Source organism: Scyliorhinus canicula, chromosome 8 (assembly GCF_902713615.1).
Source record: "Scyliorhinus canicula chromosome 8, sScyCan1.1, whole genome shotgun sequence".
Classification (NCBI taxonomy): Eukaryota; Metazoa; Chordata; class Chondrichthyes; order Carcharhiniformes; family Scyliorhinidae; genus Scyliorhinus; species Scyliorhinus canicula.
The window spans coordinates 176,888,042-176,906,929 of NC_052153.1; the positions used below are offsets into that span (position 1 = coordinate 176,888,042).

Here is an 18,888-nt window from a genome sequence, read left to right on the forward strand (position 1 = left end):
TGGGCACGATTCAGGGACCCCATTGCAGCCGGCATAGATCCGGATACAATGGGTGAATCGCGTGAGAGTCTCAAATCGGGCTTCGTGCTGTGCCGAACCCGAGTGACTGACTCGCTCCACCGGGCGTGATCTGGATCTCGTCGTCGCTGGGCGAAATCCAGATGCGCATATTTCAATGAGCCGTAAGGATGACGGATTCACACAGCGCCCGGAACTCGCCAACCCCACCTGAGAGACCTTGCCAGTGCGCTGCTAGTGCTGGTCCACACAAACGTGGACCTGTCATAACGGCACCCAAGGGGTGGGGGGGGGGCGGTCTTCCAGACTATTGGAGACTCCGTAGGTGGTTGGGGACAGAGCAGGGAAGCAACTTGGCACTCCCCCATGGCACCTGGGCACCTTGCCATGACCAGCCTAGCACCCCAGCAGTGAAAGGATTCCCGGGTGGCACTGCCAGGGTGCCAGGCTGGCAATGCCAGGCTGCCCCGGTGCCAGGTTGGCACGGCCAGCGGTTGAGCTGGCAGATAGGGGGGTTTCCCGGAGGCCTCCCCAGGGTTGGGGGGGGGGGGGGGGGAGGTCAAAAGGGCAGGAAATCCTTCGGAGAGAATCTCCCCGAGGCCAAAAAGAAACGGCACAGCGTCGTTGGACAGCGGGGTGATTCTCCGCTCTTCTTGCAGCCGCCAAGAAACACCCCACTAAACGCGTAGTTCAATGGCCTTACCTTGAGTCCGCTGATTCGCACGCTCTCGCTCTGATGTGAAGTGAATAATTAGGGACTATGCAAACTCTGCACCATCACACAGGATTAACCACTTCTTAATGGCGACTCTTCAGTAACCTACCTATTATAACTGAGTGCTGATGGTAAGTCAATGGCACTGCAGCCTCTTCTGCCTAAATGGCAATAAAAACCATTCTGTTTCAATGGAAGGGGAATATTAGGCAGGACATATAACTGGATAACCAGATGTGTTGTTAAACAATTGTCATTTTGTGCTCTCTCGCCGTATTAAAACTTTCAACCAGTAACCTATCGGTGTGAAGTGAAAAAAGAGCTATTCTGTGAAAAATCTAAGTAGACACAACATTGGCCAAACGTTATTGTTTTGGAGATTTTAAAACCAATGTTGATGGGCATGTGAAAAGTGACAGAGGAGGCTGAGAGGAGGCCAAAATGAAGTGTATAAAAATGTTATGAGGCTGGATAGAGTGGATAGAGAGGGAAGCATCATCATCTACAAGTTCCCCTCCAAGTCACTCAACATCCTGTCACTGGGTCAAAATCCTGGAATTCCTCACTAACAGCACTGTGTGTGTACCTACACCTCAGGGACTGCAGCAGTTTGAAAAGGCAGCTCACCACCACCTACTCGAGGGCTATTAGAATCATAGAGCTAACAGTGCAGATGAGGCCATTCAGCCCATCGAGTCTGCACCGGCCCTTCCAAAGAGCACCCTACTCAAGTCCACGTCTCTACCCTATCCCTGTAACCCAGTAACTCCCACTTAACCTTTTTAAACATCATGGGCAATTTAGCATGGCCAATCCACCTAACCTGCACATCTTTGGACTGTGGGAGGAAACTGGAGCATCCGGAGGACACCCACACAGACACGGGGAGAATGTGCAGACTCCGCACAGGCAGGGACCCAAACCGGGAATTGAACCTGTGACCCTGGAGCTTTGAAGCAACTGTGCTAACCACTGTGCTACCGAGGCGCCGAAATTTGTGGTGGGATATAGATGCTGGCTTAACTCACGATCCTGAAATCGTTTGATTGATTTTTATTTTTAAAAACCCCTTGGCTGAGGGGGCCATAAAGAGGGGGAATAGACTTGGGGTAAGGTAGGATGTTGAGAGGGGATTTGGGGAGAGGTTTTTTTGACTGAGTGCGGTGAGGATCGGAAACTTACTGCCTGAAAGGGTGGTAGAGGCAGAAACGCTCAGGACATTTTAAAAGTATCTGGATTTACACTTGAATTACCGTTTCCTATAAAGCTAATTAATTACCAAGAGCTGGGAAGCGGGATTAAGTTGGATGAAGAACAGAGAACAAAGAACAAAGAAAAGTACAGCACAGGAACAGGCCCTTTGGCCCTCCAAGCCTGTGCCAATCATGATGCCCTAACGTTTAAAAAAATCCTTCTGCCTTTACTCGGTCCGTATCCCACTATTTCCTCCCTGTTCATGTATCCATCCAGATGGCCGGTAAATGTTGCTAATGCGCCTGCTTCCACCACATCATCTTGCAGCACGTTCCAGCCACCCACCAGTCTCTGCGTGAAACCTGTACCCCTCAAATCTCCCTTAAACTTTCCCCCTCATACCTTGAACCTGTGCCCCCTTGTAATTGACACTTCCACTCTTGGAAAAAGCCTCTGACTATCCACCCTGTCTATGCCTCTCATAATTTTGTAGACCCCTATCAAGTCTCCCCTCAGCCTCCATCTTTCCAGTGAAAACAATTCCAGTGTATTCAACCTCACCTCATAGCCAACACCCTCACGGCCAGGCAACATCCTAGTGAACCTTCTTTGCACTCTCTCCAAAGCTTCCACATCCTTCTGATAATGTGGTGGCCAGAACTGCATACGATACTCTAAATGCGGCCCAACCAAGGTTTTATAAAGCTGCAACATGATTTTCCAATTCCTGTACTCAGTGCCCCAGTTGATGAAGGCAAGCATGCCATATGCCTTCTTAATCACCTTGGCCACCTGGGTTGCCACTTTTATGAAACTGTGGACCTGCACACCCAGATCCCTCTGTATGTTAATGTTTCCTTTTGACTAAGCTTACAATTTCCCTTGTCATCCATGCTTCCCAAATCCTGCCATTTCTATCCTTCATTTTTGCGGGGACTTCAATCAACTGGCCTTTAAAAGTCTCCCACATGTCAGACGTGGATTTTCCCTCAAATAGCCCCTCCCAATCCACATTCCACAGGTACTGTCTAATTTGGATGTAATTCGCCCTCGGCCAATAAAGCACCCTCACTCTTGTCCTTATCCATGACTACCCAAAATCTTATGGAATTATGGCTGATAATGCCGGAAAAAATCAGCAGGTCTGGCAGCATCCGTACGGAGAACCGACAGAGATAACATTTTGACGCTTCATCAGAACTAAAAAGAGCGGGATAATGTGTTAGATATAAACTTGTAGCTGGGAGAGATTGCAACAAGATGAACAAAGACAATAGGCCTGATGTGGGAGGGGGAGGGGGATGGATAGGTTTTACGTTAGGACAATCAATGTGTGGAATTTCTTTTAAGATGGAGGAGAAAGGTCACAGTCTAAAGTTGTTGAACTCAATGTTGAGGCCTGAGGGCTTTAACATGCCTAATTGGAAGATTAAAAGCTGCTCCTCCGGCTTGCGTTGGGCTTCACTGGAACACCGCAGCAGGCCAAGGACAGCCGTGTTAAGCTGGATGGCTATTTGTCTGCCGGTGGAGACACAATGGGCCGAATGGACTCCTTCTGTGCAGTGAATGTCCATGGTTGTGTGATTCTACCGGATTGAGTGCTGTGGCATGCCCTGTGAAATGCAAAGTAGAATAATAGACGATGCAATGTAAACTTTACATTGTCCAGATTGGTTCTGCAAAGAAGCCCATTCTGTCGACAGTAGATTTACTTAAGGCGAAGATCAATTCACAGTGTTGAATTTGTGGAGTTTGTACTGGCAGAAAGCGACTGAATTTCACTGGAGTTTGAACATCTAAACCAACATCCAAGTTGCCAGTACAAACAGGATGTTGGACGCTAAGCAAAAGTGCGATGACCAAATCAACATTGGGTACTTGAGGTTCACAAACCACTTGGCAAAGCAGAGGAAGATGTAAGCGCAAGATTCCTTTCTCTGAGTTCTGTGTAATGTGTCACAAAATCTGGTTCTTTAGAGAGCGTATAATGTTTTAGGGATGGGCAATAAATGCTGGCCCAGCCAAATGAAGAAACTTAGATATCTGAATCAAACTTACCACCCCATCTCGCCCCCATATACCCTTCCCAACCCTTTATCATTGAACGGATCATACCTATACACCCCCCTAAATAATCTACATTTCAGAAACATCCCATTCTTTGGAGCTGCACTTGGCAACGTGAGTCCCGGATGAACTCATGCATGAGGAATCTTCAAAGCTAATGAGGAAGCAAAACATAGTGAAGGCTGCCAAAAAACAATCAATGGGGATTCTGATTGCACTGTTTGGAGAGTGAAGGCGATTACAGAGACAGAGGAGCATGGATAATCACGCTGCTAGTCAGAATGCCAATTTGCCACCGCCATCCCAGCCCCAAGCCATTATCACAGTGGTGGTCAGAAGGTCGAGCTGGGTGGCCAATTAAAGGGAGTTATTGATCTATTGAAGTCTATTGTCAAAGGCTGGCTGGAATCTTTAGCTGAGGTGTCGGGAACTAAGCCACGGCCATCCAGCTACAGACCCAAGTTCTCCCTCCGCAATGGTGGCCCGACTGTTAAAGCCGCTTTTTAATGCAAAATTTTAAACGTTGCGGAGAGGGTCACACAAGATAGAGGATGCCTCATTCTCACGTGAACTGCAGGCTGCTGCTACTTCAGACGGTCTTCTATTGGCCCTCCTGCTTGGAGCGTGGTCCCTCTATCGTTAATTGGTTGGCAAGCCCACACTCTGGTCACCAATTGACCAACTCCTCACTGGTAGGTGGCTGTGTCCCAAATAGTGCGGGGTCATGACACGCCTGACATCATGGACCTGCCCCCATCAGTCAATTTGAATTTTAAGGCTGTAGTTATTAATATTTAGTTTTAAAATATCACGAAACTGAAAGGGAACCCCGTCATCTCACTTTATAATTTTACAAATTGTTGGGGCACATCAAAGGACGAGAAGTTGGCAAAAGCCAAAGACTACCAATGCTGAAAATATGGGATAAAACTGGAAAACACTGGAAAGGGTCAGCAGGTCAGGCAACATCTGGCAGCATTCTGATGAAACAACACTGACTTGAAACGCCAAATCTGTTTCTCTCACCTCAGCTGCTGTCAGGAATATTTCTAGCATTCTTTTTGCGTGAGATATTGGTGCTGGGGAACAGGACATTGCCGTGTCAGAGCAGTGCTGGATTGATTTGTTTTCCCTTCGTGGGATATGGGCATCGCTGGCAAAGCCAGCATTTGTTCCCCATCCCAAATTGCCCTTGAACCAAACATTTCAAAGGACAGTTGAAAATGAAAATGAAAATCGCTTATTGTCACGAGTAGGCTTCAATGAAATTACTGTGAAAAGCCCCTAGTCGCCACATTCCAGCGCCTGTCCGGGGAGGCTGGTACAGGAATCAAACCGTGCTGCTGGCCTGCTTGGTCTGCTTTAAAAGCCAGCGATTTAGCTCAGTGAGCTAAACCAGTCAACCACATTGCTGTGGGTCTGTAGTCACCTGTAGGCCAGACCAGGAAAGGACGGCAGATTCCCTTCCCTAAAGGATATTAGTGAACCAGGTGGATCTTTACAACAATCGACGATCGTTTCATGATCACCATGACTGAGCATTGCTTTACATTCCAGATTTATTTAATTGAATTCAGATTTCACCAGGGTGGGATTTGCACCTGTGACCCCAGAGCATCATCCTAGTACTCTGGATTACTAGTTTAGTGACATTATCACCATTCCATCATATTATATATATCTAATGCCCGTAACTTCCCGGTTCCCCAGCATCGAATTTGGGGGCACCCCAAAGATCGCCTCTTGGACAATCCCAAGTAAGGTAAGGCATTTGTCCAGAAGTGTTCCATCCCCTGGACAACTGTGCTGCCCTGGGAACCACCAGACCAACTTTGAATGGTTCTGCCAATTATACTGTTTAGCACAGGGCTAAATCGCTGGCTTTGAAAGCAGGCCAGCAGCACGGTTCGATTCCCGTAACAGCCTCCCCGAACAGGCGCCGGAATGTGGTGACTAGGGGCTTTTCACAGTAACTTCATTTGAAGCCTACTTGTGACAATAAGCGATTTTCATTTCATTTCAATGATACGCTAATAGTTGCTCTGAATGAATTAGAGGGAATAATAGCATTATCAGTCCCCACATGGGACAACTCTCTTACACTCCTGAATCCTCAGGGGACTTCCCCCTCCTCCCCTTATTGCCCCACTAAGCACCCATGCCCACAGTCTTCCCCACCTCCAGTGCCCTAACCCACAAGGGATTCTCCACAGCCCCACTTAACCAGACACCCCGCCCCAACTGGACGCTGCTCCACCAACCTGACCCACTTGAAACTACCACCACCTCGCCTCTCACCCAGCCCAAGCCAACCTGACCCCCACCAATCCGACCATCCCTGGTCAGACCCCCACGCTCTGCCGATATCCCTGACCCGGATGTATACCCCTCCCAGGCTCCCCCCCCCAGCCCCCCACTCACTCCACCTGGATGGACACCACTCTCCCCACTCAACCAGACCGATACCCCCAAGGACCAACCTTCTCCCTGGCCTATTCTTTTCAATGGGATGTTTAAACTCACCTGCTTTATGCTTCCTTTGCTCCAATTCTTTTGGACTCCGACACTGGATTCCAGGGACCCTCTGTTCTGCCTGATTTTCACCCACCCTGAGTTCAGGAAGGTCAGGTGAAATGGGCACTCAAGAGATTTGGTGCAGATAAGTGGGTAGAGTGGCAATCTAACACTGATTACCACTCCGCGAGAGGTTATGGTCCATATGAATATATTTATTTTTAATTTATTCATTCATGGGATGTGGGTGTTGCTGGCTGGGTCAGCGTTTATTGCCCATCCCTAATTGCCCTTGAACTGAGTGGCTTGCTGGGCCATTTGAAATGAAATGAAAATCGCTTATTGTCACGAGTAGGCTTCAATGAAGTTACTGTGAAAAGCCCCTAGTCGCCACATTCCGGCGCCTGTCCGGGGAGGCTGGTACGGGAATCGTACCGTGCTGCTGGCCTGCTTGGTCTGCTTTTTAAAAGCCAGCGATTTAGCTGAGTGAGCTAAACCAGCCCCTGGGGGCAGTTAACAGTCAACCACATTGCTGTGGGTCTGTAGTCACATGTAGGCCGGATCAGGCAAGGGTGGCAGATTTCCTTCCCTGAAGACCATTAATGAACCAGATTGGTTTTTATGACAATGAATGAACGTTCCATGGCCACTATTACTGAGTCTGGCTTTCAAATTCCATGTTTCATTCATTGAACTTAAATCTGCCAGTAACCGTGGTGTGATATATATTCTGTTGCTGGTGATGGTTCTTGACAAGATGCAAATATGCATTATGCTTCAGAGTACGGTTCTCTGCAGCATTCCTGAAAGTGTCCTAGCTTCATTGTTGTGCTTCTTAGACCATAAGACATAGGAACAGAATTAGGCCACTCGGCCCATCGAATCTGCTCCGCCATTCAATCATGGCTGATTGCCCAGGAGCAACAATCCAGTTTATTCATTTGAGATGGTGGCAAATTTTAGTGTTGAACGATGGACAATCTTTGGTGATGCTGACGATACTGCCCAAGTTCACCTGATCTTGCACCCTAAAGCAAGAGCAGAATTTTCTCCATTCCAAAGCGGTAAAAAAAGATAATATCCTAAGCTTCTGTGTTGTCCAATGTTTTTGAAAGCCTCCTTTAGTGACAGGATTTCTTAATGTAGTGAGTCGGAAAGAAAGAGCAATGTCTCTTCAACGGAAGCGGAAAGTGCTGGAAATACTCGGGGGGGGGGGGGGGGCAGTAACTGTAGAGAGGAACCCTTTCATGTGTGTGACCATTCGTCAGAACTGAGGAAAGTTGAGCAGGTGAAAGGGCCTTGGGGAAGTGGGGATAAAGAACAGATGAGAAGGCCTGTGACAGGGTGGAGGGCAGGAGAGAATAAATAAGAAAGGGTTTCATGGTGCAAAGGCAAAGGGAATAGCAATGGGTAAAGTGAAGAACCAAAAGGTGTGTGCGGGTGAGGTGCGAATGGCAGCATCGCAGCCATCCGAATGCAAAGTGATGGAGTAAAGAGAGAAACGAGAAGAAACCAAAACTTTTCTTTGCCTCCTTCTGAATGTCATTGCAATCAGTTAATTGAAAGGAGCTTTACTGTGTTGGCTTTTCACCCATCTAACCCAAGTAGGTTTTGATTATTGTTCTGTGATATTTGAATCTGCCCAATCAGGTATTGATTCTGAGTGGAAAAAGACTCAGTGCATGCCCAGGGAGGTGTCCTTGGACGTGGGGAAAGAATTTGGGTCAGCAACAAACATCATCTTTAAACCGTCCTGCGTGTCTGTCTACAGATGTGGTGGCTGCTGCAACAGCGAGGGAGTAACATGCATGAACACCAGCACTTCTTATGTCAGCAAGACAGTAAGTACTGATTATTTTTGTCGCTCACTTTGCAAAACTTTTCACAGAAATATTATCTTGCTGCCCCGTGTCATTGAATGGCTACTGTGAAAAGAACATAACAAATAACAACAGGAGTAGACAATACAGTCCCTTGATCCTCCCCCATCATTTAATGCGATCACAACTAATCTGCTACTTCAACTTCACGATTGTGTCCCATTCCTATTTCCTTTGATTCCTTTATAACAACAATGTCACATATGCAAGTAACATTCACACCAGACAAGGGCCAGGCAATGACCATCTCCAGCAAGAGAGAATTTAACTATCTCCCCATGACATTCAATGGCATTACCATTGCTAAATCCCCCACTATCAACATCCTGGAGGTTGCAATTAACCAGAAACTGAACTGGACTAGCCATATAAATGCTGTGCCTGGAAGAGCAGGTCAGAGACTGGGAATTCTGGTGTAACTCACCTCCCGACTCCTCAAAACGTGTTCACCATCTACAAGGCACATGTGAGAGGTGTGATGGATCCAATTGTCTGGATGAGTGCAGCTACAACCAAACTCAAGAAGCTTGGCCCCATCCAGGATACAGCATCCGCATTGATCGATCCCCGTCACCACCTTAAACGTTCACTCCCTCCACCACCATCGCACAGTGGCAACAGTGTTTACCATCTACAAGATGCACTGCCACAACTCACCAAGCCTTCTTCACAGCACCTTCCAAACACGTGAGTTCTACCACCTGGAAGGACAAGGACAGTAGACACATTGGAACACCACCACCTGGAGGTTCCCCTCCAAGGCACTCACCATCCTGACTTGGAAATATATTGCCATTCCTTCACTGTCTTTGGGTCAAAATCCTGGAACTCCCTCCCTAACAGCACTCTGGGTGTACCTACACCACAGGACCTGCAGCGGCTCAAGAAGGCGGCTCAACACCACCTTCTCAAGGGCAATTAGAGTTGGGCAATAAATGCTGGCATTGTCAGCGATACCTGCACCCCATGATTGAAAGAATAAAAGAGAAATCATGCCGTAATTTGCAGGAAATGCTTAGCTATGTCTCCAGGTGATGGAGACTGTCCGTCATTCCACACGAACAAAGAAAAAGACTTTTGGCTTTCACAACCTCAGAATGTGGGGAAGTGCTTTACATCCAATGAAGTACTCTTGAAAGATTGTCCCTGATGTGAGACTGGATTCTCCGCCTCGCGCCGCCGGACGCGACGGAGAATCCAGTGCTGGAGAGAAAATGGGGTCGACACCCGATGCTCCGTTCCCCCGCTGCGCTGAATTCCGGTTCGAGGTTTGTGCCCCGCACCAGCAGGATGATGGAAATGGGTCATTGAGACCCATTTGCATCCAATTACCGGGGTACCATATTCTCCGGGCGCTTGGGATTCTCCAGTCCTCTGGGCCAGGAATCACATGGATGAGAATTGGTGCTGCTCCTAACAAGTGTGTACCTGAGGAGATGGATCACGTGGTGGGCAAAGGTGGGTCACTCCATAAGCTTCCTTGTCTGGAAGCTAGGCAGTGAAATAAATCATTGCTTTAACACTCACCTGGGCAATACACCTTTAATATACTTGCTGGCTCAGGCACAAGAAGCAGCACTGTCCATTCCTGGAAAGAGAAAAGCAGTCAGCTGGGTTTAAACTCACTCAGATCTTTGATCTGCGAGCCTTTCATTTATTCCTCTTTGATATTGATTTTACGAGGCTGTGATTGACAGCTCCACACACACCCAACTAACAGTCTTAGGGGTGTCTCTTTATTTAGGGGTCTCTATATTTCGGGGATCTGGAAGCGGGAGGGGTGCAGCGTCGGGTCACCCCAGTACTGGGGGAGGGGGTTGACCTGGAAAATCACACGGTGGGGGGATCTGAATTGCCTTGTGGGGAGGTGAGGGGGGGTCCAGCCACGGGACCTCGCTATCGGGCCACCGCTCAAAATGGCGGCCCAAAGCCAGTTATCTTCGATGGAATCAGATCAATGAAGTATTTTTATGAGAACTCTCTAGAAAGTTCCACACCACCAGTACTTTCAAGAACTTGCTGACTGCATGCATTGGGGCCTCGGTTTCCTTAGTAATATAATTAGCAAAGAATTTCAAGAGGTGTTGAAATGGTAACTCACCATTGGGGAATTGTGGAAGTGACGCTCATCTCTGCTGCTGCATAATTCAACTTGACTGAATAAATATTTTTCTTGGTGCTACTTTTTTGGATGTGTGAATGGCCCTTTGTCCAAGCTGGAACCAAATACTGAATATGAATGGCTGAAAGTCCACAATTACGCTACTAAAACCGTGTTGGTGCTACCTTTGGCCTACTCCATTCCATCGCGCTCCCCTGTAGGAAACTTGGGTCTAGAGGTTGGATCTCTCCCAAATCCAGAAGCGATGCAGATGCAGGAATTGCTGCACACCTTCAAGGAAGCCCAGATCAGGAGTTCAGGAAATTGGTTTGCAGGCCCGGTTTGTACAATACCAGTGATGGCCTGTATCAGTTGCAACCCAGGGGCAGTTCACCATTGCAGGGATAGGGGTGGGATTGAGCAGATAGATTGTCAGTCAGGAACCACAGATGCATCTGGGATAGCCATGGGAGGAGGGTGGGAGCAGTGGCAGGGTTGTTACAGACTAGCAGCTGCCCCTAGTTTTAATACTGAAAGCACCCATGCCATATTGAACTCTTTGGTGCCCATTTCTCCCTTGAAATCGCCCTAAGCCCTGCTTCCTTATTTTCCCCACCCCTCCCTTCATAATTAGTAGTACTGAGGCTAAATGAACAAAAAACATGGTGCACCCAGGAACAAGTGATTTAAAGTCCATTTTATATGATGTGGAGATGCCGGCGTTGGACTGGGGTGAGCACAGTAAGATGCCTTACAACACCAGGTTAAAGTCCAACAGGTTTGTTTCAAACACTAGCATTTGGAGCACTGCTCCTTTCTCACCTGAGGAAGGAGCAGTGCTCCAAAAGCTAGTGTTTGAAACAAAGCTGTTGGACTTTAACCTGGTGTTGTAAGACTTCTTACCATTTTATATGAGGTTGGAGTTTATTCTTCTTCAGTTCTTGACCAAAGGCAGATCCGATCCACAGTGACAGTCTTCACAATGGGTAGGGCAAGAACATAGATTGAACCCTGTGCTGTCGGCACCAATCTGACCCATACCAGCTGCCCAGCCAACCTTTATGTATAATATTTCCTGCGTTTGTATGTAACATATGAAATATTTAGTATGATATGTTTCACTTTCTGTAATAGGTATTCTTTATAAGGTTGTTGATCAGCATATGTGTAGTGAGACTTCTTACAAAGAAGCAGAATTCTCTTTGGTTTTGGAAGGAGTTCGACGATCTAATTTTGCAAAGTCACCCTTTGACAATAGAAGTAAGAAAACTGACAGATGCTTGGTGCCATAGCTGGTTATAGTTTGATTCAAATCTACCTCCCCTCATCGTTGCTGCGCCCATGTGTGGATAGTTCCATTTTCCGTGCTCCGACCTGTGCCACTGAAAACTGCAGCACCTCAGCTGTTAACCTCACTGCTACAAACTCAGGCCCTTTTGCCGACACCAACGTTTGCCTTCCAAGAGCAACTTATACTTCTGCCACTTTCCATTTCGGACAAAGATGAAAAGTAAGGTCTTCACCCCGGAACAGAAAGACACAGGAAATAGGAGCAGGAGGAAACCACGGGCGGGATTCTCCGGACCCCCAGGAGTGCGTTTCTCAGCGGTGAGCTGATTCTCTGTCCCGCCGCTTGTCAATGGAATTTCCCATTGAAAACACCCCCACCTCACCGGAAAATCCACGGGCGGGAGTGCGCTGCCGGCAGGAACAGAGAATCCCAACAGCTGGAATATTCTGGCCCACACGGCCCTGCAAGCCTGCTGCACCAATCAATACGATCATGGCTTCAACTCCACTTTCCCAGCAGCTCCTCATGCCCCTCAATCCCCTGAGAGACCAAAATTCTGTCCATCGCAGCCTGAAATGTATTCAATGATGGAGTCGTGAATCTTTGGAATTACCAGACCTGTGGATGCAATAAAGTTCAACATGTCGTTTACCTTCCTAATTGCTTGCTGCACCTGAATGCTAACTCTGTTCCTCGCCTGAGCACACCCAAGTCTCTTTGAACATCAAACTTCGAAGCTTCACACCGTTTCAGCGTCTTTCGTGCATCTCCACAAATTCCTGAACGTAGCAGAGTAAGTTGGTGGCGAAGCAGTTATGAACATTTATCGGATGCTTGGATTTGTAAACAGGATCATTGAATACGCTGCCAAGAAAGTTACACTCAACCAGTACAAAACATTGGTTAGGCCTCAGCTGTAGTATTGTACACAATTTTTTGAAGGTTTGGAGAGAGCAGAGGAGAGGATTGTCAGGGTAATACAAGGATTGAGGGAATTTGTTTATGTGGAGATATTGGAGAAGCTGGGATTGTTCTCCTCAGAGCGATGAAGGTTGAGGGGTGGTATCTTAGAAATGTCCAAAACAATGTGAAACTTTGGTAAAGCAAGTAGGGAGAAATTATTTCCTCTAGCATGTAATCAGTGGTCATAAATTTTAAACAATTGGCAAATGGACTACAGGCACTCAGGGGGTATACTGCCTTCAGGGAAGGTACCACCTGTTGCACAGGAGACACATCCACCCCCCCAAAGGAAAGAGGCACCCTCCTTCCGTTACCTGTCTTTGGAAGCCTGCCGAGTTGATGGCCTACCCAGCCTCACGTATTACTGCAATGGAGGTGGAATGAGGTGCTTAAATGGCTATTAATGGGCCACTTAAGCACCCCAATGGGTCGAACTATGGGTGGGCTGCCTGACGGCCGCTGTAGTGCTGAGGGAACGCAGAGATGGATGATGAAATAAGGACGGCAAAGGAGAGTGACAGAATGTTAGAAATATTTTTTAAATGACGTACTTTTGGGGGCAAAAGTTTCCTTGCAGCAACTCTCAGTCCACTATAAAGTAAATGGGATGGGGGGATGAGAGCCAGACCCTGATCATCTTGCTTAAGCAAATGAGTGTGTATGTGTGTGGGGTGCAGCAGAATCCTACGTGATGGGCACCTAACTGAAAAGTCAAAGGAAAAGATTAACAAACGCTCGTCACTCTCTGCAAAGAGCATCGTGGAGGTCTGTACAGTGCGGTCTGCAGTTTGGAAGCAGGTAGAGACACTCCTTAGCTGTAATACAAGATTATGTTCAGAAAGAAACCTGCTCCATAGAAGAAAGCGATCCTCTCAGGAACAGACACTCTTTATCGAAGGCAGTAAATACCCTGAAAGTTAAAAGTAAAAATGATTTTGAGAAATCCATTTTGCATGAAGGTGCTTGGCTTTAGATTACAACCGGTTCTCTTAATCGCACAGTTTCGCTTTTGACTGAAAAAACTGGTGAGATGTATTCATTATTAACTGATTGGCGTGAAATGGAATGAAACCTAAACGATTTCCTCTGCAATATAACTTTCCCACGTGAAAGTAGAGCGAGGCAGCCAAACGTGTCCAGTGAAAGCTGTCAGTTCTGTGAGCCTGTTTAGCTTGTCTACATTCAATCACTGTCTGGAAGGAAGCCTGTATCACACTTTAAATTACAATGGGTTCTATTTATCAGCACCATCGTATCCTGATTATTAAAATGCTCTTGACCGAAGTATAAAAAGGTCAGCAGCAACAGCAGTGAGTTGGTTACGTAAGCCCAGAATTTCAGGCTTGTCAGCAGCATAATAATCTTTATTGGTGTCACAAGTAGGCTTCCATTAACACTGCAATGAAGTTACTGTGAAATTCTCCTAGTTGCCACATTCCGGCACCTGTTCAGGTACACAGAGGGAGAATTCAGAGTTTCCAATTCACCTAACAAGCACATTTTTCGGGACTTGTGGGAGGAAACCGGAGCAAACCCATGCAGACACGGGGAGAGCGTGCAGACTCTGCACAGACAGTGACCCAGCCAGGAATCGAACCTGGGACCCTGGCACTGTGAAGCCACAGTGCAAACCACTGTGCTGCCGTGCTGGTTCCTTTAAACTTGTCCCAATTTATCATGGGAATAAAGCTTTCATTCACCCTGCTGAGCGGCATCAGCACAATTAAAACACTTTCAGCAGGATATGTTGCCACGGCATTTGCCATTGATAGATGGTTAGGAACGGGGAACTGAATTTCGGAGAATACTCCTGATGCAGACTGTGCGTGCCTGATTTTATTTTGACGCACAATGCTTTGACCTGCATTGAAAAGTCGCGGGTGGGGTCTTCCTGCTGCCAAGTCAGTCGAAGGCAATGCCAACAGTTATTTTATGCTCAAGTAATCTGCTGTCCATATTTCTGAGGCTGCCGTAAGAAATTTATTTTGAAGGTATCCTGAAGGCTAATGCTGAATTTTGGCAATTAATTTCCTTTCTACTTGCTCACAGATAGTAAACTTCAACACCAAATGTTTTCCAAAATTAGACTAACGACGCTATTGATTCAGCCTTAATTGCAAAGCCCTGAATTTACAGCAAGCAAATAGACCATTTAGCCTGACTGGTCCATGCTGGTGTTTTGGGCACACATGAGCCTCCTCCAACTCTGCTTCATTTTAGCCAAACACGCAACCTTCAATCTCCGTCACGTGTTAATCCAAAATATCCTTTCATGCATCTATTCTATAGAGTTCAACTACTTCATGACGTAGCGAATTCTACGGCCGGCATTTACCGCTTCTCATCACATTGTTCCCGTACCAGCCTCCTCGAACAGGCGCCGGAATGTGGTAACTAGGGGCCTTTCACAGTAACTTCATTTGAAGCCTACTTACGACAATAAGCAATTTTCTTTTTTTTTTCATTTTTCATTGGGCGGCTTCGACAATGGGAGCGGAAAATATTACGAGAAGGTCAACATCATGAACACGACAGGAAGTGATCCCCCCCCCCCCCCTCATGATAGGCTGTGTGTCCCGACGGCCAATGTAAGGAACCTCATTATAATAAATCATGATGTGGAGATGCCGGTGTTGGACTGGGGTGAGCACAATAAGAAGTCTTACAACACCAGGTTAAAGTCCAACAGGTTTGTTTCAAACACGAGCTTTCGCAGCGCAGCTCCTTCCTCAGGTGAATGGCGAGGTATGTTCCAGAAACATTTATATAGACAAAGTCAGAGATGCTGGATAATGCTTGGAATGCGAGCATTTGCAGGTAATCAAATCATTACTGATCCAGGGAGAGGGATAATCACAGGTTAAAGAGGTGTGAGTTGTCTCAAGCCAGAACAGTTGGTAGGATTTTGCAAGTCCAGGCCAGATGGTGGGGGGTGGATGTAATGCGACATGAATCCAAGATCCCTGTTGAGGCCGCACTCATGCGTGCGGAACTTAGCTATACGTTTTTGCTCGGCAATTCTGCGTTACTACAGATGCTGAAAGATGCTCTCGTACGAACATGATATGGCGCTCGACTCATCGATCGACAGTTCCAATGCGCCACAGCAAAAAACCGCACCGACCTCCTCAGAAGACAAACACGGGACACCACTGACAGAGTACCCTTCGTCGTCCAGTACTTTCCTGGGGCGGAGAAACTACGACATCTTCTTCGCAGCCTTCAACACATCATCAATGAAGGTGAACATCTTGCCAAGGTCATCCCCACACCCCCACTACTGGCCTTCAAACAACCGCGCAACCTCAAACAAACCATTGTTTGCAGCAAATTACCCAGCCTTCAGAACAGCGACCACGACACCACACAACCCTGCCAGGGCAATCTCTGCAAGACATGCCAGATCAGCGACTTGGATACCACCATTACACGTGGAAACACCACCCACCAGGTGCGCGGCACATACTCGTGCGACTCGACCAATGTTGTCTACCTCTTACGCTGCAGGAAAGGATGTCCCGAAGCGTGGTACATTGGCGAGACCATGCAGACACTGCGACAACAAATTAACGGGCATCGTGCGACAATCACCAGGCAGGAATGTTTCCTTCCAGTTGGGGAACACTTCAGCAGTCAAGGGCATTCAGCCTCTGATCTCCGGGTAAGCGTTCTCCAAGGCGGTCTTCAGGACACGCGACAACGCAGAATTGCCGAGCAAAAACGTATCGCTAAGTTCCGCACGCATGAGTGCGGCCTCAACAGGGATCTTGGATTCATGTCGCATTACATCCACCCCCACCATCTGGCCTGGACTTGCAAAATCCTACCAACCGTTCTGGCTTGAGACAATTCACACCTCTTTAACCTGTGATTATCCCTCTGCCTGGATCTGTAATGATTTGATTACCTGCAAATCCTCGCATTCCAAGCATTGTCCAGCATCTCTGACTTTGTCTATATACATGTTTCTGGAACATACCTCGCCATTCACCTGAGGAAGGAGCTGCGCTGCGAAAGCTCGTGTTTGAAACAAACCTGTTGGACTTTAACCTGGTGTTGTAAGACTTCTTACTATAATAAATTAATACATAATTATCAGGCCCAAATACCAGTAGCACCCACCTTTCCCCCCCCCCCCCCCCCCCCCCACCCCACATCAAAAATATCCATCTACGGGGGCGGCGTGATGTCAGAATGGCGTGAAGCATGGCTGGTCTCAGAAGGCATGTACCTGGCAAGCAGTACTCCCATGGGAGTTTGAAGGTGAGTGGAAATTTACACTCGGGGAGGAGAGGGTAGTGCCATCTTGGTGCCAGTTTGATACCAGGGTAGTGTAGCTGGCTGAACATTGTTCCCTGGTTGGCTAGCTGTGCGCTGGGCATCTTTTAAAAATGGCACCCAGATCATCGAGTGTCTGCGTTGATGGTGGGACAGAGGAATCAGAGGCCGCCCGCCAGCAATAAGTCATGGAACAAGTCCCGGACTGTACAGCAGAGATAGTCGCCATTGCCGTTGGTGGCCTCAAATCTGCTTTTCCCAGCTGACATTAGCCTTTGCCAACATCGGAGAAAATCCCGGCCTATGACTATGTTGCTATTAATTCTACATTCAAACCAGTCTCTGGGTGAAGAGGCTCCTCTCGAGTTCTTTATCTGATTTATTGGTGGTTATCTAATGTTGATGACCCCGAGTTTTGGACTTCATCTCCCTCCCTGAACAGGTTAAAATTTAAAAACACTGGGCTGGAATCTCCGCCATGGGATGTTCCGTCTTGCCGGAGCCCCGGGGGTTTCCCAACGGCATTGGGGCTGCCTCACAACGGGAAACCCCATTGACCAGACGGCGTAACGGCGCATCCTGCCGGTGAAGCAGAAATGTGGCGCAGCGGAGAATCCAGCCCACTGCCAACGACAGAAAAAAATTAAATTGGAGAGGATCATAAACAGGTGGCATAGGTAGGTTCTCAGAATGGTTACAGCTCAGAATTAGGCCATTCGGCCTGTTGTGAATCTGCTGGCCTCTGGAGGAGAAACACATCTAGTGCCACCCCACAGCTCTGAACATTATTCCTTTTCAGATAATAATCTAATTCCTTCTGAATGCCTTGACTGAACCCACCGCACCCATGCTGTCCCTTCCAGATCCCAACCAATTGCATGCAAAGGTTTCGCTTCTTTTGCCAGTTATCTGACATCTGTGCCCTCTCGTTCGCGATCCTTTAACCAAAGGGAATGGTTTCTCCCTGTCCATTCTGTCCAGACCTTTCATGATTTTGAACACCTCGATCAAACCTCCTCTTAACCTTTTCTTCCCCAAGGAGACCAGTGCCAACTTCCCCAATCTGTCGACACAATGAAGTTTCTCACCCCCCCAGAACCATTCTCATGAATCTTTCCTGCACCTTCTCTACTGCCTTCACACCCTTCCTAAAATGTTGTACCAGAACTGGAACACAGGAATCCGTTTGAGGTTCAACCAGTGTGTTACACAGGTTTAACATAACTTCCTTCTGTACCCCATGCCACTACTTATAAAGCTCAAGGTGCTGTATGCTTCATTAACCACTCTGAGAAACTGTCCTGCCGCCTTCCAGAATTGCTCCACATATACACCCAGGTCCCTCTGTTCCTGCTGCCTTTAGAATTGTATCCTTCATTTCATATTATCGCTCTGCATTCTGCCGACCAAAATTAACCACTCCACACTTCTGGGTAATTAAATTTCAATTGCTACTTGTTGCAAATTCCACCAAGCCATGTTTTTTTGAAGTTCTACTCTATCTTTCTCACAGTTTTCTCCAAACTGTGTCCAGTACACCAAATCTAAGCCATTAATATACATCAGGAAGTACAGAGGTCCTAACACGACCACTGCGGAACTCCACTTCACTCAAAGGCGACTGATACATGGGAACTACCGACACCTGGAGGTTCCCCTCCAAGCCACTCACCATTCCGACTTGGAAATATATTGCCGTTCCTTCACTGTCGATGCGTCAAAAATCAGGAACTCCTCCCACTGTCAGCGCTGGGGATGTACCTGCACCACATTGACCACAGCGGTTGGGTGGCACGGTGGGACAGTGGTTAGCACTGTTGCCACACAGCACCAGGGACTTAGGTTCGATTGGGTGACGGTTTGTATG

At 47.5% G+C, this 18,888-nt stretch overlaps 1 protein-coding gene across 1 annotated transcript in view; it reads left to right on the top strand.

Annotated features, from left to right (window-relative positions):
* vegfc (vascular endothelial growth factor c) overlaps positions 1-18,888 on the top strand; it is a 203,180-nt gene that overhangs the window by 119,748 nt on the left and 64,544 nt on the right. The window contains exon 3 of the mRNA XM_038805755.1: positions 8,159-8,349. Within this exon, the coding sequence (XP_038661683.1) occupies positions 8,159-8,349 (191 nt within the window). The remainder of the gene's footprint in view (positions 1-8,158; positions 8,350-18,888) is intronic.